The sequence below is a fragment of the Mobula hypostoma genome, chromosome 12 (assembly GCF_963921235.1).
Source record: "Mobula hypostoma chromosome 12, sMobHyp1.1, whole genome shotgun sequence".
Lineage (NCBI taxonomy): Eukaryota > Metazoa > Chordata > Chondrichthyes > Myliobatiformes > Myliobatidae > Mobula > Mobula hypostoma.
In genome coordinates this window covers 113,002,909-113,015,193 of record NC_086108.1, presented here as the reverse complement: position 1 = coordinate 113,015,193, position 12,285 = coordinate 113,002,909, and the positions used below count along the sequence as shown (strand labels likewise).

The 12,285-nt window shown below is 43.0% G+C and overlaps 1 protein-coding gene across 1 annotated transcript in view; it reads left to right on the top strand.

Annotated features, from left to right (window-relative positions):
* Positions 1-12,285, top strand: part of LOC134355274 (collagen alpha-1(XXIV) chain-like) — a 530,134-nt gene that overhangs the window by 435,830 nt on the left and 82,019 nt on the right. Inside the window, exon 47 of the mRNA XM_063065074.1 lies at positions 6,465-6,572. Within this exon, the coding sequence (XP_062921144.1) occupies positions 6,465-6,572 (108 nt within the window). The remainder of the gene's footprint in view (positions 1-6,464; positions 6,573-12,285) is intronic.

The following is a 12,285-nucleotide window of genomic DNA, read 5'->3' as shown; positions in this document are numbered from 1 at the left end:
ATTTAGTGACATTTAAGAAACTCTTAGATAGGCTCAAGAATGATAGAAAAATGGAGGGTTATGCTGGAGGGCAGGGTTAGATTGATCTTAGAGTAGGTTAAAAGGTCGGCACAACATTGTGGGCTGAAGGGCCTGTACTGTTCTATGTTCTTAAAACAATTGAAAACAAGTAAGTACATCAAACATGATCAAAGTCAAATTTGTTCAGGGTTTCTCTCCTCTAAAGCTTTGAAATCCTTCATGTGAATTACTTCCCCTCAACTATGGTCGTTGATGGTTTTCCACAGTTAAGATGTCCTCCATCTGTAATTCGATGGAACTACTGAATATATTGAAGTAGACTGCAAATTTACTCACTCAAATTGTATTCAATCGTCCACTGTGCTATATTTGTTCCTATGAATATGAAAGGAAGGGGGTTTTGTTTTGATGTTGTTGCTTTGTCGCTTGTTCTGTTCTGTTTTGTTGTGTTCTGTGTTGTTCTGCTGAACGTTGTGAGCATGCTGTGTTGGTGGCGGAATGTGTGGTAACACTTGCGGGCTGCCCCCAGCACATCCTTCCGTGTGTTGGTTGTTAACACAAATAACGCGTTTCACTGTGTGTTTTGATGTACACGTGATAAGGAAATCTGAAAAGCTTGATGTTCCCAAAGCTGTTGTGTCTACAGTCCCATCACTCTGTGGCTCGTTCAAAGTCACAACCTTCCACATCTTCTCTATCAGAAGCCTCAGATCCTTACCTCCCTAACTCCCTGCCTTCTCTATCAGAAGCCTTAGCTCTCTTAGTCCGCAGCTCCTTTCCCTCTCTTGGTTCAAAGTTCAAAGTAATTTTTTTAAATGTTTTATTATATTATTATAGGCATCTGTTAGTTTCGTGAGACCATGGATTTGTTCCTTGGAAGGTTTCCAGTGCACAGGCCGGGCAAGGTTGTATGGAAGACTGACAATTGCCCATGCTGCAAGTCTCCCCTCTCCACGCCACCAACGTTGTCCAAGGGAAGGGCACTAGGGCCGATACAGCTTGTCATCACCGAGCAATGTGTGGTTAAGTGCCTTGCTCAAGGACACAACACGCTGCCTCAGCTGAAGCTCGAACTCGCGACCTTCAGATCACTAGACCAATGCCTTAACCACCTGGCCACGCGCCACACTTTTTTAATCAAAAGTACATATATGTCACTATGTACAACCTTGAGATCCATTTTCTTGCAGGCATTTACAGGAAAATAAAGAAATACGGTAGAATTTTGAAAAACCACATGTAAACAAAAATTGACAAACAATTGTTATGCAAAAGAAGAAAAATTGTACAAATAATAAAAAAGTAAGTAAATAATACTGAGAATATTAGTTGTAGGGTCCTTGAAAGTGAACCCATAGGTGGAAGAATCCGTTCAGAGTTGAGTTGAGTGAAGTTATCTCTGCTGGTTCAGGAGAGTACTGGTTGTGGGTAACAACTGTTCCTGAACCTGGTGACGTGGGACCTCATGCTCTTATATCTCTTTCCTGATGGCAGTAGCAAGAAGAGGGCATGGCCTCTTCTGTATTTGATTTTACTCCTGTTTCACTCAGTTTCCACCAACCTTAGCTATCTCTGTCTCTCCTACCATTCAGGGAAGTAGACACTGGGTCCTATCTTACACAACAATTTAGGACGATAACTTTCCTCATGCTGTAAATCACAAGACAAAAGAGCAGAATTAGGCTATTTGGCCCATCGAGTCTGCTCCACCACTCCACCATGAGCTAAACTATTCTCCCATCTAGTTCCAATTTCCGGCTTTTTCTCCAAATCCCTTGATACCCTGACTAATTAGATATCTATCAATCTCCTCCTTAAACACCCTCAATGATCAGGCCTCCACAGCTGTATCTGGCAACGAATTCCATAAATCCATGACCCTCTGGCTAAAAACAATTTCTCCTCATCTCTGTTTTAAATGGGTACCCTCTAATTCTAAGACTGTGGCCTCTTGTCCTAGACTCACCCACCAAGGGAAACAACCTTTCCACATCTACTCTGTCTAACCCTTTCAACATTCGAAAATGTTTCTATGAGATCCCCTCTCGTTCTTCTATACTCTCATGAATGCAGTCCAAGAGCTGACAAACGCTCCTCATATGTTAGCCCCTGCATTCCAGGAATCATCCTCGTAAATCTTCTCTGAACTCCCTCTAACATCAGAACATCCCTTCTAAGATAGGGGACCCAAAACTGCACACAGTATTCCAAATGAGGTCTCACCAGTGCCCCATAGAGCCTCATCAACACCGCCTTACTCTTATACACTATTCCTCTTGAAATGAATGCCAACATAGCATTCGCTTTCCTTACTGCCGATCCAACCTGGTGGTTAACCTTTAGGGTATCCTGCACGAGGACCCCCAAGCCCCTTTGCACTTCTGATTTTTGAATTTTCTCCCCATCTAAATAATAATCTGCCTGATTATTTCATCTTCCAAAATGTACAACCGTACATTTCTCAACGTTGTATCTCATCTGCCATTTCTTTGCCCACTCTCCTAAACTGACCAAGTCTCTCTGCAACCTCTGTTTCTTCAACACTTCCTACTCCTCCACCTATCTTGGTGTCATCCGCAAACTTAGCCGCAAAACAATTTAATCCATAATCTAAATCATCGATATACATGGTAAACAGAAGCGGCCCCAACACCAACCCCTGTGGACCACCACTAGTAACCGGCAACCAATCAGAATGGGGTCCCTTTATTCCCACCCTTTGCTTTCTGCCTATCAGCCAATGCTCCACTCATTCCAATATCTTTCCTGTAATTCCATGGGCTCTCATCTTATTAAGCAGCCTCTTATGTGGCACCTTATCGAAGGCCTTTTGAAAATCCAAATACAAAACATCCACAGCCTCTCCCTTGTCAATCTTATTTGAGATTACCTCAAAAAATTCCAATAGGTTGGTGAGGCAGGATCTTCCCTTCATGAAACCATGCTGGCTTGGGGCTATCTTGTCATGCACCTCGAGGTATTTCATAACCTCGTCCTTGAGGATCGACTCCAAAAACTTTCCAACTACCGATGTCAGACTAATAGGTCTGTCATTTTCTTTTTGCTGACTCCCTCCTTTCTTAAACAGCTGAACTACATTTGCGACCTTCCAGTCCTCCGGAACCATGCCAGAGTCTATTGATTCTTGGAAGATTATTTCCAATACTTCCACAATCTCCAAAGCCACCTCCTTCAGAACTCGTGGGTGCACCTCACCTGGTCCGGGAGACTTATCTATTCTTAGTCCATTTAGCTTCCCAAGCACTTTCTCTCTAGTAATCTTGACTGCACCTAATTCTATTCCCTGAGACCTCTGGCTATCAGGTATGTTGCTAATGTCTTCCACTGTGAAGACTGATGCAAAATACTCATTTAGTTCCTCTGCCATCTCTTTGTTGCCCGTTATAATTTCTCCAGCATCATTTTCAATTGGTCCTATATCTACCCGTGTCACTCTTTTACTCTTTGTATATTTTAAAACAACTTTTAGTATCTTTTTTTATGTTAATTGTCAACTTCCTTTCATAATTCATCTTTTCTTTCCTAATGACTTTCTTAGTTTCCTTCTGTAAGTTTTTAAAAGTCGTCCAGTCCTCAGTTTTCCCACTAAATTTGCTTCCTTGTACGCTGTCTCTTTTGCTTTTATTTTAGCCTTAACCTCTCTTGTTAGCCACATTGGTGCCATTTTTCCATTCATGATTTTCTTTTTTCTTGGAATATATTTTTCCTGCACTTTCTTTATTTCTTGTAGGAATTTCATCCAATTCTGCTCTACCATCCCTCCATCTAGCTTACTTTTCCAATCGACTTGGGCCAGTTCCTCTCTCATACCACTGTAATTTCCTTTGTTCCACTGAAATATCGATACACCTGATACCAGCTTCTCCTTTTCAAATTTGAAACTGAACTCAATCATATTATGATCACTACTTCCAAGAGGTTCCATTACCTCCAGCTCCCTAATCGCCTCAGGTTCATTACACAGCACCCAATCCAAAACAGCCGGTTCCCTGGTGGGCTTATGGACAAGCTGCTCCAAAAAGCCATCCTGTAGACATTCTACAAACTCCCTCTCCTGAGATCCAGTACCTTCCTGACTTTCCCAATCCACTTTCATATTCAAATCCCCCTTAATTATCTTGACATTTTCCTTCTGATACGCTTTTTCTATTTCCAGCTGTAACTTGTAGTCCACATCCTGGCTGCTGTTTGGAGGCCTGTATATAACTGCTATTAGTGTCTTTTTACCCTTGCCATTTCTTAACTCGACCCATAAGGATTCTAACTCTTCTGATCCTATGTCCCTTCTTTCTAGTGATTTGATATCGTTGCTTACCATCAGCGCCACGCCACTCCCTTTACCTACCTTCCTATCTTTCCTATACACTGTGTATCCTTGGACAATCAGCTCCCAATCACATCCATCATTTAGCCATGACTCGGTGATGGCCACAATGTCATATCTTTTAACCTGTAGCTGTACAACAAGGTCATCCACTTTATTTCTAATGCTGAGTGCATTTAAGTACAGTACATTTAGATCAGTATCTGTTACCGATTTTGCTATATTTCTATCACACAGCAAATTATCCTGTCTATTCACCTGCCTGTCCTTCTTGCCATCTTTGCTGCACAGTATCTTTGTCTTATTTCTATTTTCCTGTTCCTTGACCCTAACACCCTGGTTTCCTTCCCCCTGCTAACTTAGTTTAAACCCTCCCTAACAGCTATATTAGACAATCCCGCCAGGATATTAGTAAAGTTTGGACAAAAGGTGAACAACTTAGGATCTTTATCATTCATCAACTTTGCCTCCATCTTCCACCCTGCACTTAAATTTCCCCCCAGCCCCAGCTTCTTATTCTGGCTTCTGCACCCTTCCTTCCCAATCCTCATGAAAGGTTCCAGCCCAAAACGTCAACTGTTTATTCCTCTCCATAGATGCTGCCTGACCTGCTGAGTTCCTCCAGCATTTTGTGTGAGTTTTTCTGGATTTCCAGTATCTGCAGAATCTCTTGTGTTTACAACTGAGGATCAACCCATCCAGAAAACCCTGGACATATATTTTGCAAGCTATGAGGTAGCTCAAGTCCATAGAAACCCAGGGAGAAATTAGGAGTTTGCATAGGTTCATCATGTCACCAAAGACTTGACTGGTTGTATCATGGCCTGGAATGGAAACACCACCATCCAGAAATGGAACTGAAAGTGATAGATACAGCCCAGTCCATCACAGGCAAAACCCTCACAGCACTGAGCACATCTGTGTGGATGCAGCAACAAGATAGCAGCATCAAAGACCACATCCATCCGAGCCACGTCCTCTTCACGCTGCTACCATTAGGAAGGAGAACAGAAGCCAGGTTCAGGAACAGATATTACCCCTCAACCATCAGGCTCCTGAACTAGCATGGATAACTTCACTCACCAAGACTCTGAACGGATTCCACAACCTACAGACTCACTTTTAAGGACTCTTTACAACTCATATTCTCAGTATTATTTATTTTTTACTTGCAAAGTTGTTGTATTTTGCACGTTGGCTTTTTTGTCAGTCTTTGTTTATGTGTAGGTTTTCACAAATTCTATTCTATTTCTTATCTTCCGATAAATGCCAGCAAGAAAATCAAGATTCAAGTTTCAAGAATGTTTAATGTCATTTCCAGTACACGATATAAAGGAAAACTAAATATTTGTTATTCCAGATCCAGTGCAGCGCAAAAAACACAACAGGATAAAGAACACACTAATAATAATAATAAAACACAATAACTATAAACACATAAAATAACTTATCTCCATAGATTGATTGTCTGTCCATAAAGTGACACGAGGCACAGGAGGGTCTGTACATAAGCTGACTGACAGTAGGGGTGGTTGGGAGGTGTGGAGGGGTGGGTTAGTGGGTGGAGGTGTTGATCAGCCTTACTGCTTGGGGAAAGTAACTACTTTTGAGTCAGGTGGTCCTACGTAGCCTCTTCCCTGATGGGAGTGGGACAAACAGTCTGTGAGAGGGTGGCTGCACCTTTCTGTATATATCTCCTTGATGCTTTGATGGTGGGTAGGCTGGTGCCCGTGATGCATTGGGCAATTAGACTACCCACTGTAGAGCCTTCCTGTCCACTGCAGCACAGTTTCTGTACCATGCAAGGACCCAGCTTGTTGGGATGCTCTCTACCACACATCTGTAGAATGACGTGAGTATAGATATGCAGAGTCCAGTTCTCTTCAGCGTCCTCAGAAAATAAAGGCGTTGGTGAGCTTTCCAGATTGTGTAGAATGTCAAAGTAGTTTATGGTAATATACAGTGCGTTCTTTGATAACAGCTTTTACTCTGAACCTTGAACTTTGAATTAAACCCACCCCTTCTCAGTGAAATGAATGACAGATCTGCCACCAATCCCATGCTCTACACGTTGCTATTTTATTGACTCGTCGTACAGGGAATCACCGGACCACCTGGTACTAAAGGAGCAGTTGGATACCCTGGGCCAAGAGGAAATCCCGGGAATGCTGGAAAACCCGGACTGGCTGGAAGCCGTGGGCCACCTGTAAGTAAATCCCATGCTTCATATCTCCATTCCGACTTTCAGCAGAGCAGCCAAGGTATCAGCCTGATAATTCAAGGTGATAAGCTGTGTCCAGGGGGCATCAGAATCAGGTTTATTATCAATGGCGTGAAATTGTCCTGTTGCAACAGCAGTACAGGGCAGGGAAATAGATCAGCCATGACAAAATGGCAGAGCAGACTCGATGGGCCGAGTGGCCGAATTCTGCTCCTGTGCCACATATGAAAAACTACTATAAATTACAAAATAAATAAATTGTGCAAATAGAGGAATGGTGAGCTTGAGTTCATGGGCTCATTGTCCATTTAGCATTCAGATAGCAGAGGGGAAGAAATTGTTCCTGAAATGTTGAGTGTGGGTATTTAGGCTCCTGTGCCTCGTGCTTGATGGTAGTAATAAGAAGAGGGCATGCCCTGGGTGCTGAGGTTTCTTCATGATGGATGCAGCCTTCCTCAGACTCAACCTTTTGAAGATGTCCTCGAACGTGAGGAGGGTTGTGTCTGAGTTGGAGCTGGCTTACTCCACAACCGTCTACTGGCTGTTTTGCTCCTGGTCACTGGAGCCTCCAGACTGAGATACAACCAGTCAGAATGCTCTCCACGGGATACCTGTTGCCATCTGCTTTAATGTCGCACCAAACCGTCTTAAACTCCCAATGAAGTGTACAACTGGTATGGCTTTGTCCTGACTGCATCAGTATGGTGGGCACAGGACGGATCCCCTGAGATGTTGACACACACAAAGCCGAAGCTTCTCACCCTTTCCACTGCTGAACCCTCAGTAAGGTGCTCATCAGCAGAAAGCTACATTGCAGCCTTATAGAACACTCGTTATGTACAACTGGAGCGTTGCATACAGTTATGGTTGCCCATTACCGGAAGGATGTCAAACCTGCAGAAGAGGTTAACCAGACTGCTCCCTTGATTAAAGAGCATGAGCTTTATGAAAGGTTGGAGAAAAATGGGATTTTTTTTCAGGAGCAATGAAGGCTGAGGGGATACATGTTAGGGAATCAAGGCCAAGACTGTTCTGGTGATGAATGAGGTTGGTACTGTTCTGGTGATGACAAAGATTGAGACTGTTCTAGTGATGAATGATATCAGGACTGTTCTGGAGATGAACAAGATTAGGACTGTTCTGGTAACAAAAAATGCTGGGACTGTTCCTGTGATGAATATGGACTGGACTGATCTGGTGATGAATGATGCTGGGACTGTTCTGGTGACGAACGTGATCAGGATTATTCTGGTGGTGACAGAGATCAGACAGTTTTGGTGATGAATGAGTTTGGGAAAGTTCTGTGATGAATGAGGTTAGGACTGTTCTCTGATGAATGAGGTTAGGACTGTACTGTGATGAATGAGGTTAGGACTGTTCTCTGATGAATGAGGTCATGACTGTTCTGTGATGAGTGAAATTGCGACTGTTCTAGTGATGAATGAGATCTGGACTGTTTTGGAGACTAATGAGTTTGGGACTGCACTGGTGATGAATGACATCAAGTTTATTCTGGTGACAAAGGAGATCGGGACTATTCTGGTGATGACAAAGATTGGAAATCTTCTAGTGATGAACGAGGATGGGACTGTTCTGGAGATGAATAAGGTCAGGACTGTTCTGCTGGTGAATGACATTGGGACTGTTCCTGTGATGAATGATGTTACGACTGTTCCTGTGATAAACGATGTTGGGACTGTCCTGTGATGAACGACATTGGGACTTTTCTGCAAGTGGATGAGATCAGGACTGTTCTGGTGCTGAATGAGATTCGGTATGTTCTGGAGATGGAAGAGATCAGGACTGTTCTGGTGATGAACGACGTTATGAGTGTACCGGTGATGAACGAGGGCGGGCCTGTTCGGTGACGAACAAGATTGAGTCTCCACTGGTGATGAACAAGATCAGGACTGTTCTGGTGGTACGACCATAAGATAGCGGAACAGAATTAGGCCATTCGGCCCATTGAGTCTGCTCCGCCATTTCGTCATGGCTGATCCAATTTACCTTTCAGCCCCAATCTCCTGCATTCTCGCTATGTCACTTCGTGCCCTGACCAATGAAAAATCTATTAACTCTGCCTTTAATATGCATAAAGACTTGGCCTCCACAGCCGCATGTGGCAAAGAATTGCATTGACTCACCACTCTCTGGCTAAAGAAATTCCTCCTCATCTCTGTTCTAAAAAGACACACATCAGTTCTGAGTCTGTGTCCCCTGGTCTTAGACTCTCTCACCATAGGAAATATCCTCTCCACGTCCACTCTATCAAGGTCTTTCACCATTCGATAGGTTTCACTGACGTCTTCTGAATTCTAGCAAATACAGGACTAGAGCCATTCAAACTTGGAATAATTTTCTTGAACCTCCTTCAAACCCTCTCCAGTTTTGGCTCATTCTTTATAAGTGTCCCAAAACTGCTCACAATACACCAAATAAGGCCTCACCAGCACTTTATACTCAACATTACATCCTTGTTTTTATATTCTAATCTTCTTGAAATGACTGGCAATATTGTAATTGCTTTGCTCACCACAAGTTCAACCTGCAAATTAAACTTCTAGGAATCTGCATGACGATTCCCAAGTCCCTTTGCACCTCAGTTTTTTGTACTTTCTCTTTGTTTAGAAAATAGTCAATTCTTTCATTTCTTCTACCAAAGTGCATGGCCAAACACTTCCTGACACTGTATTCCATCTGCCATTTCTTTTCCCATTCTCCTTTTCTGTCTAAGTCCCTCTGTAGGCTCTCTTCTTCCTCAAAACTACCTGCCCCTCCGTCTGTCTTCATATTGTCTGCAAACTTTGCAACAAAACCATCAATTCTATCATCCAAATCATTGACGTATAACAGAAAAAGAATTGGTCCCAACACAGGCCCCTGTGGAACACCACTGGTCACCAGCAACCATCCAGAAAAGGCTCCCTTTATTCCCACTCTTTGCTTCCTGCAAAGCAGCCACTGCTTTATCCTTGCTAGAAATTTCCTGTAATACCATGGGCTCGTAGCATATTAAGCAGCCTCATGTGTGATACCTTGTCAAGGACCTTCTGAAAATCCAATTGCTCAACATCCCTTGATTCTCCTTTGTCATTTCTTCAGAGAACTCCAACAGATTTGTCAGGAAGCTATGTTAACTCTGGCTTATTTTATCATGTGCCTCCAAATACCGTGAGACCTCATCATTAATGATCAACTCCAATATCTTCCCAAGCACTGAGGTCAGACTAACTAGCCTATAGTTTCCTTTCTTCTGCCTCTCTCCATTTTGAAGAGTGAAGTGATATTTGCAATTTTCCATGTTCCAGAACCATTCTAGAATCTAGTGATTCTTTTAAGATCATTACTAATGCTTACACAACCTGTTCAGCCACCTCTTTCAGAACTCTAGGGTGTACACCATCTGGTCCAGGGGACTTAACTACCTTCAGACCTTTTAGTTTCCCAAGAGCCTTTTCTTTAGTTATGGTAACTTCACACAATGCATGACCACAACACCTGAAACTTCCACCATACTGCTAGTGTCTTCCACCGTATGAACTGATGCAAAATGCTTATTTAGTTCATCTGCCATTTCGTTGTCCCTCATTTCCTGTTCTCTAGCATAATTTTGCAGTGGTCCCATATCCACTCTTGCCTCTTTTACACTTTATGTATCTGAAGAAACTTTTGATATCCTCTTTAATATTATTTGCTAACTTACTTCCATATTCCATCTTTACTTTCTTAATAGTTTTTTTTTGTTGCCTTTTTGGTTTTTAAAAGCTTCCTGATCCTCTAACTTCCCACTAATTGTTGCTATATTATATTCTCTTTGGCTTTTACATTGGCTTTGACTTGTCTTGTTAGCCACGGTTGTGTCATCTTTCCTTTCAAATACTTGCTCTTTGGGATGTACATGTCCTGTGCCTTCCGAATCACTTCCAGACATTCCAGCCATTGGTGCTCTGCTGTCATTCCTGCCCAGTATTTGTTTCCAATCAATCTGGCCATCTCCTTTCTCATGCCTCTATAATTCCCTTTAGTCCACTGTAATACTGATAGATCTGTCTTTATCTTCTCCTTCTCAAATTTCAGGGTGAATTCAATCATATTATGATCACTTTCCGATAAGGGTTCTTTAACCTCAAGCTCTCTAATCAGTTCTGTTTCACTCCACAACACCCAATCCAGAATAGCTGATCCTCTGTTAGGCTCAACCACAAACTGCTCTAAAAAGCCATCTCGTAGGCACTCTAGAAACTCCCCCTCTGGTATCCAGCACCAACCTGATTTTCCCAATCTACCTGCATATTGAAATGCCCCATGACTATTGTAACATTACCCTTTTGGCATGCATTTTCTATGTCCCGTTGTAATTTGTAGGCCACGTCCTTGCTATTATTTGGGGATCTGTATACAACTCCCATCAGGGTGTTTTATCCTTGCAGTTTCTTTGTTCTATCCACAATGATTCATCATCTTCTGACCTTATGTCACCTCTTTCTAATGATCTGATTTCAATTTTCACCAACAGAGCATCGCCACCCCTCTGCCTTCCTGCCTGTCCTTTTGCTACAATGTGTATCAAGCTCCGAGCTGTAACCTTCTTTCAGCCATGATTCAGTGATGCCTACATCGTACCTGCCAATCTACAACTGTGCTGCAAGTTTGTCTACCCTATTCCATATACAGTGCGCATTCAAATATAACACCTTCAGTTCTGTATTCACCCATTTTGATTCCATCTGCCTTCTGCATTGCAGTTTATCCTGTTGACTGCAATTTTGCCCTATCAACAGCCTCTCCTCACTACACATTGCCTCTGTTTGTAAACCAGCTACCTCATCTTCAGAACGATTATCATCTTTCCTACGATACCTGTTGCATTGAAATACAGGCAGCTCAGGACACTAGTTGTACCATGCTCAACCTTTTAACTTTGTCTGAGGTCTTACCAACATCCTCCTCCACAACCTCTCCACGATCTGTTCTGGCATTCTGGTTCCCATCCCCCTGCAACTCGAGTTTAAACCCCACCGTGCAGCATTAACAAACCCTCCTGCAAAGATATTAGACCCCATCAGTTCATGTGCAAACTGTCCCTTCTGTACAGGTCCCACCTTCCCTAGAAGAGAGACCGATAATCCAAAAATCTTATGCCTTTCCTCCTACACCAACTCCTTAGCCGCATATTAACTATTTAATTTTCCTACCTGTGCCATGGGCCTCACCAGCACATGGCACAGGTAGCAATCCTGAGATCACAACCCCGGAAGTCCTGCCCTTTAACAAAGCACTTAACTCCTTGAACTCCCTCTGCAGAACCTCGTCACCTGTCCTACCCATAACACCATAAGACCATAAGACAAAGGAGCAGAATTAGGCCCTTCAGCCCATCGAGTCTGCTCCACCATTGCATTATGGCCGCTCCTGGATCGCAATCAACCCCTTACACCTGCTTTCTCGCCATATTCTTTGATGCACTGACCGATCAGGAAATGGTGGGATGTGGGAGGGCACTGGAGCACCCAGGGAAACTCACGTGCTCACAGGGAGAAAACTCTCCACACTGAGTTTGGCTCTCTCGAGTCATGAGATAGCGGCTCTCCCTACTGCGCTACTGTCCAACCTTGTTAACAACAAGAGATCATCAATTTAAGATCATTAAAGGGGAGTTATTTTTCATGCAATCAATGGTGAAGTTCTGATGAATGTT